This window comes from Odontesthes bonariensis, chromosome 10 (genome assembly GCF_027942865.1).
Source record: "Odontesthes bonariensis isolate fOdoBon6 chromosome 10, fOdoBon6.hap1, whole genome shotgun sequence".
NCBI classification, from domain to species: Eukaryota; Metazoa; Chordata; class Actinopteri; order Atheriniformes; family Atherinopsidae; genus Odontesthes; species Odontesthes bonariensis.
In genome coordinates, this window is record NC_134515.1 from 31,203,400 (window position 1) to 31,231,243 (window position 27,844).

Sequence of the window (27,844 nt, forward strand, 5' to 3'; positions counted from 1 at the left end):
ACGGTTTTCATGAAATAGAAAAGTTTCTCACTTTGAAATTCAATATCTTCTCTATCTCCTATTGGGAATACTAATTGGTTGCACATAATAAAGATAAATAAGTGCAAAGTTTGTGCAAAGTTTGTGCAAATTAGGTATTTAGGCTATCAGAGCTGTTAAGGGAAGAGGTGTTTTAGAAAGAACGAGTCTTTAAGAGATTTTTAAAAGTAGAGAAGGAATAGCCATGCTCTGAAAGCATTTGGTCGCTCGTTCTGCCAATGTGGAACCACAAATGAGAGCAAGTGGGACCGAAACTGCTCTGTGCATAGGGGTGGCAGAAAAGGTTGACATTTCTGACAGGGATAAAGTGGTTGAAAAGGAACATAAACCTGCAGAACTGAGTTTATATAGCCGAGCAAATATCCCAGAAATTACTCTGAAGGTAAACATAAGACACCTTAATCTAAGTAAGTCAGAGATTCAGAAGTGGAACCTGAATACAGATTCAGAGGCAGGGTAACAGTTTATTTTGTGGGCTGATTGCAAGACAGGAAATTTAGTGTGGAGCTGGAGCTGGAGCTGGGGCAGCAGGCTTGGATCTTGTTCAGAAAGCAAGCCAGATTGTGTGTACTGTGGGCAAGAGACAGCTGGTAGTCCGGTCCGTTGAGTGACACAGGGAAAACAAGATTAGGCAAGGACAGGTTAAATGGCGCAGACAAACTTGTGAGGTAGAAGTAGACAAGCTGTTGCTGATAGCAGCCAACACAATTAGCAGATTTGATTGGGCTGAACAGGTGAGGCCAGATTCCAGCAAACCAGTAAACATCTGTATTCAAAGGGTGCAGGGACAGGAAAGAGAGAAAGAGAGAGACGGAGATATAAAGAAAGCCAAAGGATGAAGAGGGACCAGCTGTCATGACAATTTTGAGAGTTGTTGAGTTTAGTGAGTAATAGGGACACAAATGCTGTGTTTTGAACAATCTGTAGAAAAAAATTTCAAAGCCATCCTAGCTTTTATTTCTAAGAGACACTATAATAGTGGTTCTCGTAAAAAGAACTGTGACATTTTTAAAGATAGGTAAATCTGACTGTCATCAGCGTAAAGGTGGCAAGGTGATGAGATGCTGACATTTGTCCTTGCTCTGACACACTAAGAAAATGCACAGTGAGGTTTGAATCAAACCGTGATTGTGCCTTTTCCATTATACGTATTTCAGAAAGTTTGGATAAAGGATGTGGTGGTATATTGTGTCAAAAGCTGCTGATTGGTCTCACAAGATAAGAACCAAGGACTGCTGCAGCTCTAGCTGCTTTTATATAAGGCGCTATATAAGTACAGTCCATTTACCATTTGTGGAGTAATCACTCTTAAAGACAGACTAAGTAGAATCAAGGGGTTGTTCTGTCAGAGGAAATGTGAAACCCATTTGAAATCACCATCTCAACAACCATACATTGGAAGATAGGTAATTAGACCCACAAGAGTTCTCAATTTGACTGAGATTGAGAAAAGGCCTTTTGGCAAGTGTTGTTCTCCAAGCCTCTTTGAATGAATGCAGTTGGGAACTTTCCAATAATGCATTTAATACTTGTGTGAGTGCTGATACAATGGTGGGAGATTTGCTCTGGAGGAGGATTAGGAATTGTGTTTTACGGATATGTAGTGGGATGGCTGTAAGAAGTTTTGATGCTGCACTCTCAGTGAGAGTTTATTCATTTAACTTCTCGTATCAAGTCAGAGGATCATATCAAGTCAGAGTAACTGTATTGACTGAACTGTGTAAAAACTAGTATAAATTTCAGACTGATTAGGCAGACATTCATTAGAGATGGCAATGTTAGCAAATTTTAAACTTGTATACTTCAAGGTTTTTAGTGTACACTCCAGAAAAAAAGAAAAACCAAAAAATAAACTTGAGGGATTTCGTTATTGACAGACACTGAAAGTGTTAAAGTTTTGTATATCTACTATCCAACTCACATCATCCACCCAATAGTGTAATGCATCATTGGATTGGAATAGTGCACCATTCAATCAATGGTGGAAAGCTGTATATCAGACTCAGAGTGGACATTGATGGAACATCAAAATAAATGCCAAAAGCAGACTGAGACAAAGAGTATCAGAGGATTATTTGCATGAAAGTTACTTTGTTACTTTGAAAGTGTGCACTTTTCACAGTCTGACTGTGCCTGTCAGTAAAAATTTACAGATATATTCAGAGAATACAAGAATAAATGGTTGCCAGATATTTATATTGTGAGTTATTTACTGAAGTGCCATGAATTTAGAAAACATTTATCATTTCTCTCACTCTCACTGTTGTTTGTTTATTCAGATAAAATAAGCAGCACCAACCCTCGTGTGATTGAGGATCAGAGAGCCAGACAGTTGTGTATTGATGTACGTCACTCGCTGTTTTATGAGACCTGTGCCACATATGGGTTTAATGTTGACAGAGTGTTTTCAGAAGGTGAGTTGACTCTCTTTTTATTAGTGCTGTCAATACACACAAAAACACAGATAAGGATTCACAAAGAGCAGAAACTAACTAATCTAATCTAATTGTTGATGGGTTTTTTTTCAGCTGCCCAGAAGATTGTTGCTCACAAGAAGCAGACAGCACTGCAGGCTTGCAAATCTCTGCCTAACTCACCCAGTCACTCTGGAGGCTCCACACCTGGATCTGCATCATTCCCTGGACAGGTACTATGTCCTCACAACTTCAGTTTCTGTGAGTCAAGGTAAACATTTGCCTCAGCTCATTACAATGCACAGTTATACAGTATATCAAACATAAAAAACACAAAACTCTGCTAGACGACAATCCTGTGACGACCGGAGTGATCGAGTTGTGACATAAGCCTTTGCAAGAGCATTCAAGTCAATGGGAGCCGTTCTATTAAGGACTTTGTAGGTTAACATCAGTAACTTGAATTTGATGCGGGCGGCTATGGGTAGCCAGTGGAGTTCAATGAACAGAGGGGTGACGTGTGCTGGACCATCTGCAGCGGTTTCACAGCACATGCTGAGAGACCAGTTTGGAGAGCGTTGCTGTAGTCAAGGCGGGAGATGACCATAGCCTGCACCAGGAGCTTGGTGGCATGTTGGGTTAGGTATGGCCTGATCTTTCTTATGTTTAGCAATGCAAAGCAGCATGATCGAGCAACAGAGGCAACATGATCTTAGTTGGTCATCAATCATGACAGCCAAGTTTCTAGCTACCTTTGATGGAGCAAGAGATAGGGATTCAGTTTGGATGCAGATGCGGTGGTGTATGGTTGGTTTGGCTGGGAAGACAAGCAGTTCAGCTTTAGAGAGGTTTAGTTGGAGGTTATGCGCTTTCATCCATTTTGATATGTCTGAGAGACAGTCTGAGATTTGTGCTGAGACCACGTGGTCGTCAGGTGGGAATGACAGAGAGAGCTGGGTATCGTCAGCATAACATTGGTATGAGAAGCCATGTGATCGGATGATCTGGCCCAGTGAGGTGGTGTATATGGCAAAGAGAAGAGGTCCCAGTTCTGAACCTTGGGGGACCTCTGTGGGGAGGCGGTGCGTTGCAGAAGTGTGACCAAGCCAGGATACTTTGAATGACCGACCAGTGAGGTATGATTCAAACCAGGAGTGTGCTCTCCCTGTGATGCCCATACTGGAGAGTATGGACAAAAGGATACAACGGCTGACAGTGTCAAACGCAGCCAATAAGTCAAGTAGGATAAGTACTGAAGCAATATAATAAACAAGTTCAATCATTGATAACAATTAAAATAATCTAATTCAGAATTAACGTTCAACACCAGTTTAATCAATAGATTAAAAGCTTTCTGAGGGTTCTAAATAGAAAAAAAATGCAATCAAATTAAAGAAAATAAATACATTTAAACCACTTTCATCTATTCACACACACACTAATACAACATTTTTAAATCTATACAGTGTTACAAGGTACGTTGTGCTTTTTCTCTGTCACACACATTCACACACCAGTGAATGCACCAGAGGCAATTTAGGACTCAGTGTCTTACCCAGGGATACTTAGACATAACCTGGGTTTCGATTGTCAGAATACCCCTCTTCCTTCTGAGAAACACATTAAATACTAGTGATGCGCGGGTCACCCATTGACCCGTGGGTACCCGCGGGTGACCCACGCGCGGGTGGGTTGGGTAGCAGTTTTTTCTAAGTATTGCGGGTGCGGGCGGAGCGGGTCAAAATAGTCAAAACCCGCAACCCGGAAGTTTGGAAATATAGGTGAAATCGCAATTTTGAGTTACAGAAGTTCCTTCTCTGCTGCTAAAGCTGCGTCGACGTCACTTCCTTGATCTGGGAGCTTCAACGTAAGATGAGGGTTGATCTACTACTGTAGACAACAAAGTATATGCTATATTCTACATGAATTTTTATGTTGTAGAGTTGTGAATTTATTTTATCAATGGAGAAATTGAGCAGCCTTGCTTTGTTGTCTACAGTAGTAGATCAACCCTCATCTTACATTGAAGCTCCCAGATCAAGGAAGTGACGTCGACGCAGCTTTAGCAGCAGAGAAGCTATTAGGCTTGTGTTGATAATAATAAACTCCTGGACTATGTACAAACTTCCAAATGCATCGTTTTGTGAGTACAGACCATATTTGTATTACTGTAGAAGTTTGGTGTCATGGCATGTGATTTTAGTGTGGTAATTTTGGAGATACTGCCAGGGTCCGTTAGCGCTTGCACTAAGCTATTTGGAATAACTCGGTAACTCGGCTGATGTTCGGCCAATATCGGAAAAACTTCGGGTGGGCTACTTGGCTGGATGTCACGGTTCAAATGACCCTAGGGTGAATTTAGTCCGAACTATCACTTTAATGTCATCTTTCCTAAAAGGCACGGTACCACTCCATGCGAAGTCTAAATTAGTGGATGACTTCGCTGGGCTTTATGCAGGTGGCACAGGGGCTTGTAAATATAGGCGCACGGTTTGGACAGGTGCACATTGAGTAGGCTACTTGTTAGTGGCTGCTCCACTTTTGTTTTAGAGAAAACTGCGCTGCGCTGAGTCGTTCATAACAGTTCTTCAATAAAGAATAGCGTAAAATCGAAGTTTGCTGTCTTTGTTGTTGTTTGATGTAGCCTACCGTTGAAGTTTCACAATAATGCGAGTCTAGCGCAAATCCTTCTTGTTTAGGTTTGTGTTAAATTAACCCTCTCCACAGGCCTTGGCTTTTTTTTTTTTTTTGTGGGTCATATTGTGCGGGTCGGGCGGGCCACTTCAGAATTTCCCACGGGTCGGGCGGGGCGGTTTGGAAATTCTCGCAGGTCGGGTTGGGGCGGGTGTTAAAAAAACCCTCACCCGCGCAACACTATTAAATACACATTAAATGTTTCCAAGTTGTAACAAGGATGAAGCGTCGTTACAACATAAAGTTACAGAAGGAAGTATCCTCATGGGGCTGTCTGGAGCGACTACAACCCATTAATCTCTAAACATTGGCTCAACTAAATCATCAAGCGTAGCAAATACTACATTTCATTCTGAAATTAATTCTCCGCCCTCCTCACCCACCTCTCCACTCTCTCACCTTATGTAATCCTGCTGGGGTATTTCAATATACATATGGACAATGGTGCTCTTCCCCTCACCATAGACTTCTCTTCATCACTCGATGGTTTTGGCCTCAAACAGTTCTCAGACTTCCCCACACACATAAAAGGTCACACCCTGGACTTAATTTGGAGGACTCTGGAGGACCACTTCCTCCTCTCATTTAATGTCACCCTCCGCCTCACCATCTCCAAACCATGCCGTGTCATCTCTTTCCGCAATATCAAGGACATTAACCTGGACTCCCTCTCCTCCCACATTGCCACATCGCCACCTTGACTCTGGACTCTTCTTCCACCCCTGATGCTCTTGTCACCCAATACAACAATGGTCTTACTAACATTCTCAACTCATTTTCTCCTGTCAAATCCCGCTCAGTTTTCAGATACAGGGTTTACTCGGTCTGCTCCCTGGTTCACTCCTGATCTCCGCTCCATGAAATCTAAAAATCGACATCTTGAAAGACTACATAGGAAATCTGGTCTCTCCACACATAAAGCTCAGCTCTCTCTTTACAAGGACTCCATCTCTCATGCTAAAACACAATATTACTCCGGACTTATCTGCTCTAATGCAGGCAACACCAAGACTCCTTATTCAGAACTCCTTAATTTTCCGAGTCGGGAATGAGATCCTTCCCCAAGTGGAGGAGTTCAAGTATCTCGGGGTCTTGTTCACGAGTGAGGGACGAATGGAGCAGGAGATTGACAGACGGATCGGTGCAGCGTCTGCAGTGATGTGGGCTCTGCACCGGCCCGTCGTGGTGAAGAAGGAGCTGAACCAGAAGGCGAAGCTCTTGATTTACCGGTCAATCTATGTTCCTACCCTCACCTATGGTCACGAGCTGTGGGTAGTGACCGAAAGAACGAGATCGCGAATACAAGTGGCCGAAATGAGTTTCCTCCGCAGGGTGTCTGGGCTCTCCCTTAGAGATAGGGTGAGAAGCTCGGTCATCCGGGAGGGGCTCGGAGTAGAACCGCTGCTCCTCCGCATCGAGAGGAGTCAGATGAGGTGGCTCGGGCATCTGGTTAGGATGCCTCCTGGACGCCTCCCTGGTGAGGTGTTCCGGGCCCGTCCCACTGGGAAGAGGCCCCGGGGGAGACCCAGGATACGTTGGAGAGACTATGTTTCTCGGCTGGCCTGGGAACGCCTCGGGGTCCCCCCAGAAGAGCTGGAGGAAGTGGCCGGGGACAGGGACGTCTGGGTTTCTCTGCTAAAGCTGCTGCCCCCGCGACCCGATCCCCGGACAAGCGGAAGATGATGGATGGATGGATGATAATTTTCCTTATTCAACAGCATCTTTCAACCCCCTGACTCCTAACCCCCCCACCTCTACTCCTCTGAAACCTGCAACTCTCTCCTCCTAAATCCACCAGCACCTAGGCTCCTCTACCTCTCCCCTCCCCTCCTCTGAACTTCTACCGCCCTGTCAACCATTTTCCAGCTTTGATCTCCCTCATCCCTCAGTAATCTCAGACCTCATCAGCAAGTTGATTCACAATTAAAGGCATCCGCCTCCCATACCACTGTAGCTGAGAGTATAGGATGCTGATTTGTTTGTAAAAAAAATTCTTGTTTCTTTTTTGTGCCCTTTCTTCCTCAACTTGGAATGACTCACAATCTTGATATTGTTGAAAGATAAGCAGCAATGCAAAATTGATGACTTTCACTAAACATGGTTCGGACCAGAGTCAGAGCTGAACACTTTTATTTTCATTCTATTATAATGATATTCTGAGTATTACAATGATGGCCATGATATAGCATGATAGCCCGAATAATTGATATCAAGACCTATATCAGCCTAAGTTTGAAGAGATTTATACTTAAAGGGATAGTTCACCTCACCTTGACATTAAGCTGAATGACATCCCATACTAGCAATATCATTTATGAACATTGACTTACCCCCTGCTGCGTACTGTGAGCCGAGTTCCAGCCTCGTTTTGGCGTTGACAAAAGTAGTCCGGCTAGTTGTCTGGGGTTTAAAAAAATAAAGCGTTTTGCTTCTCAAACAAGATGCGTTCAAAAGAGTAATACATTTGTGTCACAAAATCATTCTCTAGGAAAAAGTCAGACCTAACAATCGCTTGGCACTATTTTCTCTCTCTTTGTATCACTGCATGCTGCCACCTGCCGACAGCCGCGCCTGTTATGGTGTTTACTCCTTGGAAGCAGGGGACCGCTCGGTCTGCACTTCGTTCTGCACGGTCTACCACACCTTCTGGTCTGCCTGGGCTGGTTCATTCATGGCAATATTGTGCAAAAAGCAGCCCAATCTCTGGGCTATAGAGCAGTTTGCCCCTCAAGACACATCCACCTGGCCTCCACAACGGTACGGGTGCTTTGATGAGTATATGTGTGCACATATACAATATCCAATTATGTTTGGCAGTCCAGCCATGGCATGAAAGTCCCTCTTAATTTGTACTTGTACGACAGCGGCGTATGGGAATTTGATGTACCATGGGTGATTAACTGATAAGAGTTTTGATGACCAAGAGGAGCACACAACTCACAGAGGACTGAGACACATCCGATCTGTCTCCAATCTCCCCCTTTAAATGGTTCCGTTGCCAAAAATCAAAGGGTGGTGACGACCTGGACGTGTGGTGGAATTGGGTTTGAGTGGCGTGTTTCTCTTTGAAGTTGTGGCTCTAGCAAGCTGCATGTTTGCAGCAGCACAGTCCTTGGCAATCTAAATTTCAATAATATAGCTGCAAGCAGCAATGTGGGGGTCCTAGCAGAATGGCCCAATAGGCAAGGCTTGGGCTGCTCAGGAAGGCGTCTTGAGTCCATGCAACAAGTTTGGCATCGATACATCAATGCATCGCAGAGATACGGCCAAATGTCCCGTTTACGCATCGGCGTAGAGTTTGATTGGCTGTCGCGGTTACACGGAAGTGAAGTAAAAAAATCCACATGATAACTTATGTGCGGCTTGGTCTGAAGATTGTATTTGCCAAGTTCCGTCGAGATTGGACAATCTCAGTGGCCTGAAATGCTTTTTGAAGGTTTTCGATTAAATTCAAAATGGCGGACAATCCAAGATGGCGTCATGACGTCATGACGTGCATTGACCTCGGCTGCATCCAGGGATTCCATTGGTACCTCATTTGTGACATTTGGACCAAGGGGTCCAAAGTTATGAGCAAAAATGCATTTTGGCTACATATAGCGCCACCTATAGGCCGAACGTCACCAAACTTCTTGGGCCTCTTACCATCTTGGTCGTAAGTCTGTGGTATAAGTTTGACATCATAACATCAAATGGTTACCAAGATATGGCCTCACTTCCGGTTTGGGGGCGTCAACGTCGAATTTGATTGGCTTTTATGGAAAAATGGAAGCCTAATTAAAAATTCCCTTGGATAACTTTTGTGCGGCTTGGTCTTAAGAGTCTATGTGCCAAGTTTCGTGTAAATTGGACAATCTCTGTGACCTGAAATGCTTTTTTAAGCTTTTTGATAAAATTCAAAATGGCGGAAAATCTAGGCATACGCAAATTGACGTCGTAGGGTGCGTTGGACTCGTCATGATCCAAGGATTCCAACGATGCCTCATTTGTGAAATTTGGACCAAGTAGTCCAAAGTTATTAGGCTTAATGCACTTTGAACTTTGACGTGTTGGTGGCGCTAGAGAGTAAGCTCTTGGGGCATGAAAATTCTTGACTTTGGTTTTGGCACTTGGCTGATTAGGTGTGCCAAATTTCACAACTTTTTACCATAGCGTTCATGGGGCTGCCATAGACTTCAATTGCAGCGGAAACGGATTAATAATAATAATAATAAATATAGCTGCAAGCAGCGATGTGGGGGTCCTAGCAGGACGCCACAATAGGCAAGGCTTGGGCTGCTCAGGAAGGCGTTGTGAGTTTTTGCACCAAGTTTGGCATTGATACATCAATAAATGGCAAAGATATGGCCTAACGTCTTGTTTGCGGGTGGGCGTGGAGTTTCTGCTGCATTTGGTGCCACCTATAGGCCAGACGTCACCAAACTTATTGTGCCTCTTACTGTAGGGGTCTTGATTCTGTGTTAGAGGTTTCACATCATAACATCAAATGGTTGCCAAGATATGTCCTCACTTCCGCTTCGGCGGAGTCAACCTCAAGTTTGCTTCTGATTTTATGGAAAATCGGAAGCCTAATTAAAAATTCCACATGATAACTTTTGTGCGGCTTGCTCTGAAGATTCTATGTGCCAAGTTTCGTGGAGATCGGACAATCTGCGTGTCCTGAAATGCTTTTTTAAGCTTTTTGATTCAATTCAAAATGGCGGACATTGTAGGCATAAGCCAATGGCGTCATAGGGTGCGTTGGTCTCAACATGAGCCAAGGATTCCAGCAATACCTCATTTGTGAAATTTGGACCAAGTAGTCCAAAGTTATGCATTTGGATGCACTTTGAACTTTGACGTGTTGGTGGCGCTAGTGAGTAAGCACTTGGGCCATGAAATTTCTTGACTTTGGCTTTGGCACTTGGCTGATTACGTTTGCCAAATTTCACAACTTTCTCGCATTGCGTTAATTGGCTGCCATAGATAGCGCCACCTATAGGCCAAATGTCCCCCAACCTCTTGTGCCTCTTACAGTAGGGGTCTTAAGTCTGTGTTAGAAGTTTAAAGTCATAACACCAAATGGTTTCGAAGATAAGGCCTCACTTCCGCTTCGGCGGAGTCAACCTCGAGTTTGATTGGCTTTTATGGAAAATCGGAATACTAATTAAGAAATTCCACACAATAACTTTTGTGAGGCTTGATCTGAAGATTCTATGTGCCAAGTTTCGTGAAGATCGGACAATCTGCGTGTCCTGAAATGCTTTTTTAAGCTTTTTGATTAAATTCAAAATGGCGGACATTGTAGGCATAGGCCAATGACGTCATAGGGTGCGTTGCACTCATCATGATCCAAGGATCCAAGCAATACCTCATTTGTGAAATTTGAACCAAGTAGTCAAAAGTTATGCATTTGGATGCACTTTGAACTTTGACGTGTTGGTGGCGCTAGTGAGTAAGCACTTGGGCCATGACATTTCTTGAGTTTGCTTTTGGCACTTGGCTGATTACATGTGCCAAATTTCACAACTTTCTCGCATTTCGTTCATGGGGCTAACATAGATAGCGCCACCTATAGGCCAAACGTCACCAAACTTCTTGTGCCTCTTACAGTAGGGGTCTTGAGTGTGTGTTAGAAGTTTGATGTCATAACATCAAATGGTTGCCAAGATATGGCCTCACTTCCGCTTTGGCGGCGTTAACCTTGAGTTTGATTGGCTTTTATGGAAAATCGGAATACTAATTAAGAAATTCCACATGATAACTTTTGTGAGGCTTGATCTGAAGATTCTATGTGCCAAGTTTCGTGGAGATCGGACAATCTGCGTGGCCTGATATGCTTTTTTAAGCTTTTTGATTAAATTCAAAATGGCTGAAATTGTAGTAATAGGCCAATGACGTCATTGGATGCGTTGGACTCGTCATGATCCAAGGATTCCAATGATGTCTCATTTGTGAAATTTGGACCAATAAGTCCAAAGTTATGAATATGGATGCACTTTGAACTTTGACGTGTTGGTGGCGCTAGTGAGTAAGCACTTGGGCCATGAAATTTCTTGAGATTGGCTTTGGCACTTGGTTGATTACGTGTGCCAAATTTCAAAACTTTCTCATATTGCGTTAATGGGGTTGCCATAGATAGCGCCACCTATAGGCCAAACGTCACCAACCTACTTGTGCCTCTTACAGTGGGGGTCTTGAGTGTGTGTTAGAAGTTTGACGTCATAACACCAAATGGTTGCCAAGATAAGGCCTCACTTCCGCTTTGGCGGCATCTAACTCGAATTTGATTGGCTTTTATGGAAAATCGGAATACTAATTAAGAAATTCCACACAATAACTTTTGTGAGGCTTGATCTGAAGATTCTATGTGCCAAGTTTCGTGAAGATCGGACAATCTGCGTGTCCTGAAATGCTTTTTTAAGCTTTTTGATTAAATTCAAAATGGCGGACATTGTAGGCATAAGCCAATGACGTCATAGGGTGCGTTGGACTTGTCATGATCCAAGGATTCCAATGATGCCTCGTTTGTGAAATTTGGACCAAGTAGTCCAAAGTTATGAGCAAAAATGCATTTCTGCTGCATATAGCGCCACCTATAGGCCAGACATCACCAAACTTCTTGGGCCTCTTACAATAGGGGTCTTGAGTCTGTGTTCGAAGTTTGACGTCATAACATCAAATGGTTGCCAAGATATGGCCTCACTTCCGCTTTGGCGGCATCTACTTTGAGTTTGATTGGCTTTTATGCAAATTCAAAAGCCTAATTAAAAATTCCACATGATAACTTTTGTGAGGCTTGATCTGAAGATTCTATGTGCCAAGTTTCGTGGAGATCGGACAATCTGCGTGGCATGAAATGCTTTTTTATGCTTTTTGATTAAATTCAAAATGGTGGACATTGTAGGCATAGGCCAATGACGTCATAGGGTGCGTTAGACTCGACATGATCCAAGGATTCCAATGATGCGTCATTTGTGAAATTTGGACCAAGTCGTCCAAGGATATGAGCAAAAATGCATTTCTAATGCATATAGCGCCACCTATAGGCCAGGCGTCATCAAACTTCTTGGACAACTTCCCGTAGTGGTCTTGAGTGTGTGTTCGAAGTTTGACGTCATAACATCAAATGATTGCCAAGATATAGCCTCACTTCGGCTTTGGCGGCGTCAACCTCGAATTTGATTGGCTTTTATGGAAAATCGGAATACTAATTAAGAAATTCCACACAATAACTTTTGTGCGGCTTGATCTGAAGATGCTATGTGCCACGTTTCGTGGAGATCGGACAATCTGCGTGGCCTGAAATGCTCTTTAAAGCTTTTTGATTAAATTAAAAATGGCGGAGTTTGTAGGCGTAGGCCAATGACGTCATATGGTGCGTTGGACTCGTCATGATCCAATAATCCCAGCAATACCTCATTTGTGAAATTTGGACCAAGTAGTCCAAAGTTATGCATTTGGATGCACTTTGAAATTTGACGTGTTGGTGGCGCTAGTGAGTAAGCACTTGGACCATGAAATTTCTTGACTTTGCTTTTGGCACTTGGCTGATTACGTGTGCCAAATTTCACAACTTTCTCGCATTGCGTTCATGGGGCTAACATAGATAGCGCCACCTATAGGCCAAACGTCACCAAACTTCTTGTGCCTCTTACAGTAGGGGTCTTGAGTGTGTGTTAGAAGTTTGATGTCATAACATCAAATGGTTGCCAAGATATGGCCTCACTTCCGCTTTGGCGGCGTTAACCTCGAGTTTGATTGGCTTTTATGGAAAATCGGAATACTAATTAAGAAATTCCACATGATAACTTTTGTGAGGCTTGATCTGAAGATTCTATGTGCCAAGTTTCGTGGAGATTGGACAATCTGTGTGGCCTGATATGCTTTTTTAAGCTTTTTGATTAAATTCAAAATGGCGGACATTGTAGGCATAGGCCAATGACGTCATTGGATGCGTTGGACTCGCCATGATCCAAGGATTCCAGCCATACCTCATTTGTGAAATTTGGACCAAGTAGTCCAAAGTTATGCATTTAGATGCACTTTGAACTTTGACGTGTTGGTGGCGCTAGTGAGTAAGCACTTGGGCCATGAAATTTCTTGACTTTGCTTTTGGCACTTGGCTGATTACGTGTGCCAAATTTCACAACTTTCCCGCAATGCGTTAATGGGGCTGCCATAGACTTCAATTGCAGAAGAAAGTAGAAGAATAATAATAGGAATAACTACTAACACAATGGGGTTCCTGCAGCTTTGCTGCTAGGACCCCCAATAATAATAGGAAAAGCTACTAACTCAATGGGTTCCTGCAGCTTCGCTGCTAGGACCCCCAATAAGAAAAGCTACTAACTCAATGGGTTCCTGCAGCTTCGCTGCTAGGACCCCCAATAAGACAAGCAGCGATGTGGGGGTCCTAGCAGAATGACACAATAGGGAAGGCTTGGGCCGCTCAGGAAGGCGTCGTGAGTCCATGCACCAAGTTTGGCATCGATACATCAATGCATCGCAGAGATACGGCCAAATGTCCCATTTGCGCGTCGGCATGGAGTTTGATTGGCTGCCGCGGTTACACGGAAGTGAAATAAAAAAATCCACACAATAACTTATGTGCGGCTTGGTCTGAAGATTCTATGTGCCAAGTCTCGTGGAGATTGGACAATCTTAGTGGCCTGAAATGCGTTTTGAAGGTTTTTGATTAAATTCAAAATGGCGGACAATCCAAGATGGCGCTGATGACGTCATGATGTGCATTGACCTAGGCTGCATCCAGGGATTCCATTGGTACCTCATTTGTGACATTTGGACAAAGGGGTCCAAAGATATGAGCAAAAATGCATTTTTGCTACATATAGCGCCACCTATAGGCCGAACGTCACCAAACTTCTTGGGCCTCTTACCTTACCAGTCTTGAGTCTGTGTTATAAGTTTGACGTCATGATATCAAATGGTTGCCAAGATATGACCTCACTTCCGGTTTGGGGGCGTCAACCTCAAGTTTGATTGGCTTTTATGGAAAAATGGAAGCCTAATTAAAAATTCCACACGATAAGTTTTGTGCGGCTTGGTCTTAAGAGTCTATGTGCCAAGTTTCGTGAAAATTGGACAATCTCTGTGACCTGAAATGCTTTTTTAAGCTTTTTGATAAAATTCAAAATGGCGGAAAATCTAAGTATACGCAAATTGACGTCATAGGGTGCGTTGGACTCGTCATGATCCAAGGATTCCAATGATGTCTTGGTTGTGAAATTTGGGCCAAGTATTCAAAAGTTATTAGGCTGAATGCACTTTGAACTTTGACGTGTTGGTGGCGCTAGAGAGTAAGGTCTTGGGCCATGAAAATTCTTGAGTTTGCTTTTGGCACTTGGCTGATTAAGTGTGCCAAATTTCACAACTTTTTACCATAGCGTTCATGGGGCTGCCATAGACTTCAATTGCAGAAGAAAGTAGATCAAATATAGCTGCAAGCAGCAATGTGGGGGTCCTAGCAGAATGGCACAATAGGGAAGGCTTGGAACGCTCAGGTAGTCGTCGTGAGTCCATGCACCAAGTTTGGCATCGATACATCAATGCATCGCAGAGATACGGCCAAATGTCCCATTTGCGCGTCGGCATGGAGTTTGATTGACTGCCGCGGTTACACGGAAGTGAAATAAAAATATCCACATAATAACTTATGTGCGGCTTGGTCTGAAGATTCTATGTGCCAAGTCTCGTGGAGATTGGACAATCTTAGTGGCCTGAAATGCGTTTTGAAGGTTTTTGATTAAATTCAAAATGGCAGACAATCCAAGATGGCGCAAATAACGTCATTAAGTGTGTTGACCTCGACGTTATCCAGGGATTCTATTGATACCTCATTTGTGAAATTTGGACCAAGGGGTCCAAAGATATAAGCAAAAATGCATTTTTGCTACTTATAGCGCCACCTATAGGCCGAACGTCACCAAACTTCTTGGGCCTCTTACCTTAGCAGTCTTGAGTTTGTGTTATAAGTTTGACGTCATGATATCAAATGGTTGCCAAGATATGACCTCATTTCCGGTTTAGGGGCGTCAACCTCGAGTTTGATTGGCTTTTATGGAAAAATGGAAGCCTAATTGAAAATTCCCTTGGATAACTTTTGTGCGGCTTGGTCTTAAGAGTCTATGTGCCAAGTTTCGTGAAAATTGGACAATCTCTGTGATCTGAAATGCTTTTTTAAGCTTTTTGCTAAAATTCAAAATGGCGGAAGATCTAAGTATACGCAAAGTGACGTCATAGGGTGCGTTGGACTCGTCATGATCCAAGGATTCCAATGATATCTTGTTTGTAAAATTTGGACCAAGTAGTCCAAAGTTATTAGGCTGAATGCACTTTGAACTTTGGCGTGTTGGTGGCGCTAGAGAGTAAGCTCTTGGGGCATGAAATTTCTTGACTTTGGCTTTGGCACTTGGCTGATTACGTGTGCCAAATTTCACAACTTTTTACCATAGCGTTCATGGGGCTGCCATAGACTTCAATTGCAGCGGAAAGTAGATCAATAATAAATATAGCTGCAAGCAGCAATGTGGGGGTCCTAGCAGAATGGCCCAATAGGCAAGGCTTGGGCTGCTCAGGAAGGCGTCTTGAGTCCATGCAACAAGTTTGGCATCGATACATCAATGCATCGCAGAGATACGGCCAAATGTCCCGTTTACGCATCGGCGTAGAGTTTGATTGGCTGTCGCGGTTACACGGAAGTGAAGTAAAAAAATCCACATGATAACTTATGTGCGGCTTGGTCTGAAGATTGTATTTGCCAAGTTCCGTCGAGATTGGACAATCTCAGTGGCCTGAAATGCTTTTTGAAGGTTTTCGATTAAATTCAAAATGGCGGACAATCCAAGATGGCGCTCATGACGTCATGACGTGCATTGACCTCGGCTGCATCCAGGGATTCCATTGGTACCTCATTTGTGACATTTGGACCAAGGGGTCCAAAGTTATGAGCAAAAATGCATTTTGGCTACATATAGCGCCACCTATAGGCCGAACGTCACCAAACTTCTTGGGCCTCTTACCATCTTGGTCGTAAGTCTGTGTTATAAGTTTGACATCATAACATCAAATGGTTACCAAGATATGGCCTCACTTCCGGTTTGGGGGCGTCAACGTCGAATTTGATTGGCTTTTATGGAAAAATGGAAGCCTAATTAAAAATTCCCTTGGATAACTTTTGTGCGGCTTGGTCTTAAGAGTCTATGTGCCAAGTTTCGTGTAAATTGGACAATCTCTGTGACCTGAAATGCTTTTTTAAGCTTTTTGATAAAATTCAAAATGGCGGAAAATCTAGGCATACGCAAATTGACGTCGTAGGGTGCGTTGGACTCGTCATGATCCAAGGATTCCAACGATGCCTCATTTGTGAAATTTGGACCAAGTAGTCCAAAGTTATTAGGCTTAATGCACTTTGAACTTTGACGTGTTGGTGGCGCTAGAGAGTAAGCTCTTGGGGCATGAAAATTCTTGACTTTGGTTTTGGCACTTGGCTGATTAGGTGTGCCAAATTTCACAACTTTTTACCATAGCGTTCATGGGGCTGCCATAGACTTCAATTGCAGCGGAAACGGATTAATAATAATAATAATAATAATAATAATAGGAAAAGCTACTAACTCAATGGGTTCCTGCAGCTTCGCTGCTAGGACCCCCAATAATAAGAAAAGCTACTAACACAATGGGTGCCTTCGCAGCTTCGCTGCTAGGCCCCCAATTAGCCATTCGTCTGTATCCGCAAGGATATCTACATGGTCTCGAACACACGCTCTCTTCCAAGAGCCTCACACGCTAAAGAATCTAAAAGTACCAAGTCAACCACTGGTTACACTTCCCATTGACCTTGTTATATACAGAATCAAATTAACCTTCAATTAGTGCATAATTTAAGTCAAACAGAATAATGTCAGCATAATTATGGAGTATAATGTATATATTTATTAATGATATCTTCAAAGTAATTAAATATACAATCCATTAGTCAAGCAAACTTGATTCGAATAACAACAGACTATTTTACGTGACCTACGACAGGTCTGGATCACTCGTAAATTCTGTTCGTACCTGAAAGAAAACAAGCAAAATACAAAAAAATTGGAGAATGCGCAAGTTCACTTAAATCACTCGTACACACGATTTAAGAACAAATCTATTTGTACGAGTGGTTCTTGCGTGAGGCCCATTGACTTGTTTAGCTGAAAAGAACATCCACTAATAATACATATTACGGTCCCATCTAAATGTCTTTAACTTCTAAGAGTTGCAACCAGTAACCAAGCTCCATCATATCTTAGGCTACGTTCACACTGCAGGTCCTAATGCTCAATTCCAATTTTTTGCTTAGATCTGATTTTTTCTTTTTGCGTGATTGTTCACATATTATTTAAATGCCACCGCCATCAGACTCCAGTGTGAACAGTCTACGACCCTGAAGTCACCCGCATGTGCAGAAGATGTGATGTCAAACGCAGCACGCTGCATTTACAGAATTAAATGTGGATGCTACACATGCTAGCATGTGTATTAATTCTGAACTCCAGAACCCAAAGAAACACGAGAGAGGATCTGCATGATTATATCAATGGCATGAGCTGAATGAAAATGTTTGCAGTAGGGGAAAATGTCAAGCGCAAAGGCTTGCAGATCTAAATTATTTCTCTGCCAAACTCACCGGAGAAAAGTCAGGAAGCGATATGGAAAATGAGAAAAAACAGTCAAAACATTGACAATTGCACAAACCGTGGACAAGTAGAGAGGCACAACCTAGATATGACTTTCCATGTTCCTGTTCCCTGTACTATCACACACTTGCTTGCTGAAAATGCTTTGAATATGATTTTTGCATCTGCACAGAAGAGAATTGTAGAAAACGTGGATCAGATTGATTGGCTAGAAGGCCCTAAACAGTCCAGCACAAAGTCCATGAGATGGGAGGGCAGTTGCTGGTGCCACTGTCACAGTTCCACATTGGGGGAAGAGTGTCCCTGATTTTGCTGCTGTGGTTCGTGCTGTTATAGAATTATTGTCTTAACTCCCTACTAAGATTTTGCTTACCATCCTATTACATCTGATGAGAAATGAAATATAGACTTTCAATGTTTGTACCGGCCGGCCACGTGTTTATTTTCTTCTGCAAAAGAGGTCAGTCCTCACCAGTCAGCGTTCGTGGTGAGAAGAGACCCAGAACAGAGGAAATACGATGCATTTATACAGAAAGAGGAGGGTTTGGTTCTTTCAGGTGACACCTGAAAGAACACACCGTGTGTATTCTCTAACTGTCTCCTTGCCACACCCCCTGGGGGAAAGTCTCGCACTTTGGAGAGATGCAGAATCCGGAGACAATGGTCATTTGAATGATTATTGTCAATGTGTTAATCAACAGACACATGGTCTGCAGACATTGGGCCTACAACAAGGTGTCTTTTAAAAGACAAGTGGTTAGCAGACATCAAATTTACCATAACATTCCCATCTTTTGATTAAAATTAATCACTGATAGGAAACAACCTTAAGAATAAAAAAAATAAAATAAGAAGAATAAAATGAAATAATGTAAAAACTAAAGGAAAACAATATTGAAATTGAATTTTAAAAAGATAAAAATTAGAAATCACCAACCACTTTCTTTCAATTGAGTAGAACTAATCACTAACAGAAAACAAAACAACCTTAAAGAAAAATAAAAAGGAATTAAAAAAAATGAAAGGGAACAAAATTAAAAATAGTCATAACTATTATCACTAATTCACACAGATTGAAAAATATATCATCCTGGCGGTTGTCTACAAGAGAGAAAATAATGGGAATATAAAAACAAACAAAGAAAACCAAACCAAAGCAAAACAAATGTAGTATGGTAAAGTGTCGAAGGTGGTATAAATGTGTTCAACCCTCCTAATCCACTATACTCCAGGTAAGTGTCCAGAATAAACAGGACAACAGAGAGATGCGTCTATCAATAAATTACAATTTTTATTAGAAATGATTTGGACACAGATAGGATAAAAATAGTATCGGAGCAATGCAGGCAGTAACTCCTCAGGCCGCCAATCCTAGATATCAGTTTTATGCATTTAGGACCCAAAACACTAGTTAAAATATAGCACCAATACACGTCTCACACTACACACAGATAAGGTACTTAAAACAGTTCAAATCACAGCAAAACAAAAGCGCCCCAAAATGTACAATTAGTCTAAAATGGCAGTCTGAGGAATAAGTTGCTCAATATCAAATAAAAGAATGAATGATGCCCTCTAACGATACTAAGGTTTTAAAACAAAATAAACAAATAAAGAAATAAAATAAAACAAAAGCCCGTCCTAACAAACTCCTTTTATGGGGAGAAAAAACAGCGACAGTCCCTTTATCAGTCTGAGGACGCCCGACGAGCCGCGTATCCCCGTCCGCCAATCAGCCGAAACTAATTGCATAGAAAACATATTACACTCAACATTCATTCCGTTTGTATAAACCCTCATGCATCAGTATATAATACTCACATCTACACTCCTTGTGTTAGTGATCAGTGCCCCTGCGTTTGCGCTGCAATCGTGGAACACTGAGGAAATCAGAACGGTAAACAACAGGACGCACAATGCCACACAATGTGCGCATGAACAGGGATTAATTATAAACTGCAATATCGAAAGCACGTGTACCTGTACAGCAACGGATTCGTCTATTCAGTGGCGACTGAGCACGGAAGCCAGGCGTCCCCTCACACTGGCTGAGTTCCCAATGACCCGGCAGAGGAAGAGAGAGGACGAATCCTGCTACCGGCGCACCTAAATAGCCTCCCCAGGTGAGGAGGCAGCGCTGCCTGCTGGCGAGGACCCCGTTACACTCACCCCCACTTTGAGAAATCACCGTCCCGGTGATACTACTACCAAGGCCTGAAAAGTGTACTTGTGACCAGATTTGGTGCAGCTTGGGGTTCTGGAGGCCTAACAGCCATAATAGCAGTGGTGTGATTCACTGACCTTGGAAGGTTAAAGGGGTTAGAGTGTTGGCCTGCTGTAGTTCTCTTGGGGCGCTCAATCACTGTACTAGTTACCGTTGTTGCTACTGTATCTGCGTGTGCGCTAGGCCTAATTTCTGGCGCTTCCACTATGAGAACTGGTGGGATGATGGAACTTGGTTGCTCAGGGGGAATTGGGGAAGGGATCTGAACTCTCGGGCACCCTGGCCTGGAGATGATTATTACTCCTGAATCACTGTCGTCGTCCACAGGGTCGTGGCATGGCTGTGAAAGTGGGATCTCGATCGGGCCAAGGTCAGGAAGAGGCTGGACCAGAGTCGTTGGCATGATGGTTAAGGGTGAAAGCACTTTGAGCTCCGCCCGATTAAGGTTCTTTTCAGTGCCAGCACCATCCCGAGGGCGTATCTTATAAACTCTTCCGACCTCGTCCAGGTTTTGGATCACAACATAAACCATGGGATCCCAGGAGTCCTGGATTTTGTGGCGTCCACTCGGGTGACTTCTTTTATAGACCAGGGTTCCAGGGGCAAGTGGGGAGGTTTCCGTTGGCTGATGGTACCTGTTCCTCCTTTCTGCCGCCTGCTCGAGCTGTTCTTTGGCGTGAAGGTAGACTGAGTTCAGGTGACTTTGGTGTTCATCCACCCAGTCTCGTGCTGACCTGGGCACAGGCTCCTCCTGCGAGGTGCCCAGCAGAAAATCTACTGGCAAGTGTGGCTTTTGGCCGAACATGAGTTCATATGGGGAATATTGGTGCTCTGTGGTGTTGTAGGCAAAGAGAACATGTGATAAGTATTGCGGCCATTTTCTTTTCTTTTCCTGTGGAAGAGTGCGCAAGAGGTCGTGCAATGTTCGATTAAAGCGCTCACATTGTCCATTTCCCTCAGGATGGTATGGAGTTGTCCGGCTTTTTCCAATTCCATACAAGTGGCAGAGTCGTTTCAGCAGATCTCCTTCGAAACTCCTTCCCTGATCGCTGTGGATACGTTTGGGTACCCCATACATATAGAACCATTTTTCTGTCAGCACTCGGGCCACAGTGTTAGCTCGCTGGTCTGGTGTGGGGTATGCCTGAGAAAACTTAGAGAACACATCAGTGACAACCAGTACATTCTCTCGTCCATCACTAGCTTTGTCCAGTACAGTGAAATCGATGGCAATAATTTCCAGTGGTTTTGAAGCCACCAACCCACCCCTGAATGTGCGGGCTTTTGGGGCTGCTTTAGCCAACGTGCACCTATGACACTCCCTGCAATACTTCTCAATGTCCCTCCCCATAAATGGCCAGAAACACCTCTGACGGACAAGACTTGTGGTGCGTTCAATGCCTTGATGGCCATGATCATCGTGGAGAGTTTTGAGGACATCCGTTTGCAAGCATTGAGGAAGCAGTAATTGAGAGAGTACTCTTCTATCCCCTGGAGTCTGGATTTGGCGATAGAGGACGCCCTCTCTAGATTTTATTCTCGGCCACTGCTGAACCAGTTTTTTTACTCCACTGCAAACACTGGAAAGTTCTTGCTTAGTGGGGTATTTACCCTTTTTCCAATGCTGCAAAAAAATACCAATCACTGGGTCTGCAGTTTGCAGGATGGCAAGGTCAGCGGGGGGCCTTAAGGGGAGAGCACTTACAGTGTGGCAGGCAGCGGTGACTGCGTGGGCATCTGGGGACTTATTTTTTGTGAAGGCGTGAACTTCATTGGGCACTTTCAGCCCAGGGAACGCAGGCCGTATAGTCTGGGAAGTGTCTGGAGGATGCAACTGACGTGACAGAGCATCAGCATTGCAATTGGTTGGCCCTGGTCTGTATTTGATTTCAAAGTCGAACACTGCTAGCTCTGAGGCCCACCGTTGTTCCACCGCCCCTAGTTTAGCAGACTGCATATAGCTCAGAGGGTTATTGTCCGTGAACACTACAAAATTATTGCCCAGTAGATACTCTCAAAACTTTTGGGTAACTGCCCATTTAAGAGCCAAAAACTCAAGCTTTCGGGAGCTATAGTTGGACATGTTCTTTTCTGTGGGTCTAAGGCCCCGGCTGGCGAAAGCGATTGGTCTGCGTTTCCCTTCATGCTCCTGGGATAATACAGCACCAAGACCTGTGTGACTGGCATCTATTTCAAGAATGAAAGGTTTGGTAAAATCGGCATATCCCAAAACAGGTGCACTCACAAGCAAAGTCTTGAGTTTCTGAAACGCTAGTTCCCACTGTTCGCTCCAGCGGTCGCCTATAGTCCCACTCCCACGGGTCTTACGGCTCTTCTTCGTGCCTCCCATTTCAGCCACCAGCCGGTGCAGTGGCGCAGCGTATTTTGCGAACCCCTCAACAAAACGACGGTAATAAGACGCAAAACCTAAGAAGGATTGGAGCTCTATGCACGTCGTCGGCCGCTTCCATTCAGCTACTGCATTTATCTTTGATGGATCAGTAGCAACGCCAGCTGCTGAAATGACGTGGCCCAGATAAGACACCTCAGACTGGAAAAAGTGACATTTTTCCAACTTCAACTTTAAGTTGTGCTCTTTGAGGCGTGATAGCACCAAAGCAAGGCGCTGAAGCTGCTGATCAAAAGATGTGGAAAAGACTACGATGTCATCCAAGTACAGGAGCAAAGATTGGAAACTCTGATCTCCAAAAATACGCTCCATCAGACGTTGAAAAGTACTTGGAGCATTGCACAACCCAAAGGGCATGCGATTGTATTCAAAAAGCCCAAAGGGTGTGCAAAAAGCTGTTTTCGATTTGTCTTTCTCAGCCACAGGCACTTGGTTGTAACCACTTGCAAGGTCAAGAGTTGAAAACCACTGAGCACCAGTGAGAGCATCCAAGGACTCCTCAATCCGAGGAAGGGGGTAAGCATCCTTTCTTGTCTTTGCATTAAAAAAACGATAATCCACACACAATCTCATCTCTCCATTTTTTTTAAACACCACGACAATGGGAGAAGAATAGGGGCTGCCACTTTGCCGCACAACACCTCTTTCCAAAAGTCCCTGAATATGGGCTTTGACTTGTTCGTACTGTGATGGAGGGAGCCGACGGTAACGCTGCCGCACTGGAGCGTCATCCACTAAAGGAATCTCGTGCTCCACCAGTGTAGTGCATCCCAGGTCCCCCTCCCCTTTACTAAAAACTGAAGCATATTCCTGTAAGAGCTTATGTCCTTGTTGGGTTTGTTCAATAGAAAGGTTGGGCCAAGAAAGGCTGGAAAGATTGAGGGGGGGTGAACTCACTGCAGTCACTTCGTGAATTACTGCTACAGTACCCTGCTCTTCCATTTCCTCTATCAAAACTGAACTTTCTACAGGCGATGGATCAACCACATGTAGCTCACCTAACTGTGTATGAGGCTGCAACCACACGTCTTCCGTGCCGACGTTGATTACGAGGATCTCAACTTGGCCCTGGTGGACAGCGAGGAGAGCAGAAGACACCAGGATGCCAGAAGGAAGGTGATCTCTAACTGATAGGGGCTCTAGAAGTACAGAAGGAAGTGTTAGGTTGGCAGCAGAGGGGCAGGTGGTCTGAATCCACTTCAATGAGCCTGCAGGAACACAAACGGCTCGGCCATAGACTTTAGCTTTCCCCAAGTGCCCTTGCATGTTCAAAGCTTCAATACGTTGACATGTGGAAAACATTTCTCTCCATTTTTTACCAGCAGCTTGAAGGGTGGGAGACTCAAAAAACCGTGGGCCGAACTGTTCAAGGAGCAGGTGGTAACAGCGGCCAATGATGTTCATTCCTAGGAGGGCAGGCACAGGTTGTTGGAGGTGTGGCTCCGTGTGTTCACATGGGGGATCTTCAACAACCAACACGCCCATTCCGGGTAGAGTTCTGCCCAGAATGGTAACATCAAGCTCCATATACCCCTTATAAGGGATTTTTAACCCATTAGCGGCTTTAAGACGTAACCAATGACATTCTTTCAGCTGGCTTCCCCCCTTTGACTTGAAATGTCTCTCAAAGAAGCTTTCTCTAATTGTGGTGACCATGGAACCAGTATCTAGAAGGCAAGGGACTACGACATCCCCCATACTGACCTCCACTACTGGGCATGCTCCCACAAGCCGGGAAGAATCCTCCATCATATCTTCATGTGAGCCCACAAGAACCTTCTCTGGTGCCTGGCTCGCGGCGCCAGAGGAGACTAGTTTTCCGACGGCTGAGAGTCAGAACCCCTTCCCCCCAATTGACTGTGTACACCAGCTTCCTGAGCTTTGGGGGCAGTTAGATTTACCCTACAGAATTGAGCAATATGGCCTACTTTGTTACAGCGAAGACAAATAGGCCTACCATCTGCTTGGAAGCGGGGCCGCTTAGTTGAATCAGAATTTACCTCACTCTGACCCGACTGTGAGGGCATGGCAGTGAAGTGTTTCATAATGGCATCCAGTTGGAGTTGTTGTTTGCGAAGGCACTCTTTAATCTCTGCCATTTCATCACTGGGTCTTGCAGTAACTGCACTTGCACTCACTTCAAAACCTTCCACTACTGTGGAGTGTGTATCGCAGGAATAAACTCTAGGCCTGCCTTTACCCCCACGTTTTGATGTTTCAGCCCACCTTATCGCAATAGCCCTTAGACCAACAAACGAGACTTGTGGTTCCTCAAGAACACACAGTTTCAACTCCCTACGTAACATGTCATCAAACACATTCTCAATAAATTGATCACGTAACAATAGGTCAGAGTTGATAATACCACCGGGTGTTTTATGTATTACAACATCCATTAGAGACTTCAGAGCATGTGAATAATCGCGGAGGGATTCACCCTCCCGCTGATGGCGCTGGAAAAGCTGCAACTGTGCTGCTACATAAGACTGGGTGCAACTAAAGTTCTCAGTTAGAATGGCAAAAATCTTTTCAGGAGTATCTCTGTTAGCACCAGCATGGAAATTAACCTCGGACTTGGCAACCCCCTCGAGATGATCAGTAACAAACAGTAGTTGTTCAGCATTTGACATATGCCTAACCTCCAAACATCTGCGTACTTCCTCAACCCATTGTTCAACTGTTAACAGATCAACTGACATTTTTCCAGTGAACTTGGAACATTTACGTTCTCTGGGTACATGTACATACCGCAAGGTTGTGGCTTCATTTACCAGGCCACCAGCAGGGGCCACACCAGAAGGGTCTGTAGATGGCCCCGCCCCAGAATTAAATACCTGAGGTTGTCGTTGCAACTGTTCTCTTAATTGGTCATTAGATGCTTTAAGCTGTTGCTCTTGCTCCATGAGGGCCTGTAGCTCTTCCATTCTCTTGAAGGGGTGAGATGAGTCACTCAGAGAGGATGGTCGTATGAGCCTGTTGTTCCCTCGAAGTAGGGGACCTGTCGCTGTTTTCTCCCCACCTCACTCTATATCTTAAAGGGCCCACAATAAAACAAAAACAAGCAAATAACAATCTCTCTGGTCCTGCCGGCAACGCCAATTATGTAGTATGGTAAAGTGTCGAAGGTGGTATAAATGTGTTCAACCCTCCTAATCCACTATACTCCAGGTAAGTGTCCAGAATAAACAGGACAACAGAGAGATGCGTCTATCAATAAATTACAATTTTTATTAGAAATGATTTGGACACAGATAGGATAAAAATAGTATCGGAGCAATGCAGGCAGTAACTCCTCAGGCCGCCAATCCTAGATATCAGTTTTATGCATTTAGGACCCAAAACACTAGTTAAAATATAGCACCAATACACGTCTCACACTACACACAGATAAGGTGCTTAAAACAGTTCAAATCACAGCAAAACAAAAGTGCCCCAAAATGTACAATTAGTCTAAAATGGCAGTCTGAGGAATAAGTTGCTCAATATCAAATAAAAGAATGAATGATGCCCTCTAACGATACTAAGGTTTTAAAACAAAATAAACAAATAAAGAAATAAAATAAAACAAAAGCCCGTCCTAACAAACTCCTTTTATGGGGAGAAAAAACAGCGACAGTCCCTTTATCAGTCTGAGGACGCCCGACGAGCCGCGTATCCCCGTCCGCCAATCAGCCGAAACTAATTGCATAGAAAACATATTACACTCAACATTCATTCCGTTTGTATAAACCCTCATGCATCAGTATATAATACTCACATCTACACGCCTTGTGTTAGTGATCAGTGCCCCTGCGTTTGCGCTGCAATCGTGGAACACTGAGGAAATCAGAACGGTAAACAACAGGACGCACAATGCCACACAATGTGCGCATGAACAGGGATTAATTATAAACTGCAATATCGAAAGCGCGTGTACCTGTACAGCAACGGATTCGTCTATTCAGTGGCGACTGAGCACGGAAGCCAGGCGTCCCCTCACACTGGCTGAGTTCCCAATGACCCGGCAGAGGAAGAGAGAGGACGAATCCTGCTACCGGCGCACCTAAATAGCCTCCCCAGGTGAGGAGGCAGCGCTGCCTGCTGGCGAGGACCCCGTTACACAAAGAAAATAAAAATAAACATTTACAAAATGTTATCATCAGAGTCTGATTTGGTGTCAGGAATGTGAACAGAGGTTGAATTTTGGTCGGCCTTATTGGCATACACATGAACATACGTGGAGGAGTAAATCATCTTTGTTATGAGCACATCAAACAGCCATTTTAACACGCATGGAATTAAGATGCAGAGCAAAAAGAAAATTATTATTAAAAACCGTGATGGCCATCCTTGGCTCTAAGATTTTTAGCCTAGAAAGTCATTCACTGCTGGTGGGGGTTGAATGGCATCTGGCATATGTTTGATGATGATGGTAATGTTCTCATATTCATCAGAATGGTTGTCTTCAGTTCCAGAGGTCCGCTTGACCGTCTTAAAATCTAACAGCATGTTAAATTGGGAGCCATGTGGGTCGGGTGACCCATTGACTATAACTGAGTTGTTTGTGCATACCCGAGCTTGGATATTTAATTCCACACCAATACGTGCCATGGTGTAGTTTGTTGAAACACGTCTAGTTGGCGTTTATTGAGTTGATTCCTTGCGTCGTCCTCTCTGGCGTCTGTGCGTCCTTGCACCGTTCGTTCCTGATGTCATCCATCTTCCTTGGCGTCTGTGCGTCCTTGCACCATTCGTCCTCGTGTTGTTCATCCTCGGCGTGTGTTCCTCCTTGTCGTTCCGGTTGGCAGTTTGGCTCCTCCGTTACCTCGGGGATCTTCCTTCAGTGGTTGGCGTGAACCCGCGTCGTTCTCTGTCATCTTCACAGCGGTATGTGTCATCAGAAGGCCCTGGAATGGATCTCGTTACCATTTGGAATGCCGGTGCTTCCTTCTCAGGCCCTCCACCCCCACTCAGTCGTCAGGCTGGAAATCATTGCGTGAAGTGGAAGCTGGTGGTGATTTTACCTGCTGACACAGATAGACAGAATAAGTTTTGCAATATTGTAACATATTTCCTTGTGTGAGTGGAATGGAGTGGCCTGGTTACAAACTCTGTGTGTAAAAGAATTGCAAAAGGTCACATGTATATGTTAGATGTTTTCCTTATTCTAATATGCATAAGGACAATAGGCTTTTGTCCATGGCAGTCCTGTTTCCTCACAACACTACGCTATTTTGATTTTAGAGTGTCATTTTCTGGCAGGGTGTTATAAACAATGTTGTTTGAGGTTAATAGCAAGAAATGTATTAATTTGGGTTATTGCAGAATTGACAAAGTGAGCTGGGAATAATCTCTGTTAGCAGAGCCTCTTTAGGTATTTTGCTGGGAATACTTCAATTCAGTTCGA

General features: G+C 44.0%; 1 protein-coding gene across 5 annotated transcripts in view; it reads left to right on the plus strand.

The window, feature by feature from the left end:
* The window catches only part of agap2 (ArfGAP with GTPase domain, ankyrin repeat and PH domain 2), a 68,968-nt gene that overhangs the window by 19,648 nt on the left and 21,476 nt on the right, over positions 1 to 27,844 (plus strand). For all 5 annotated transcript variants that reach the window (XM_075475266.1, XM_075475267.1, XM_075475263.1 and 2 more), the window contains exons 6-7: positions 2,319 to 2,453; positions 2,568 to 2,686. In XM_075475266.1, the coding sequence (XP_075331381.1) occupies positions 2,319 to 2,453; positions 2,568 to 2,686 (254 nt within the window). The remainder of the gene's footprint in view (positions 1 to 2,318; positions 2,454 to 2,567; positions 2,687 to 27,844) is intronic.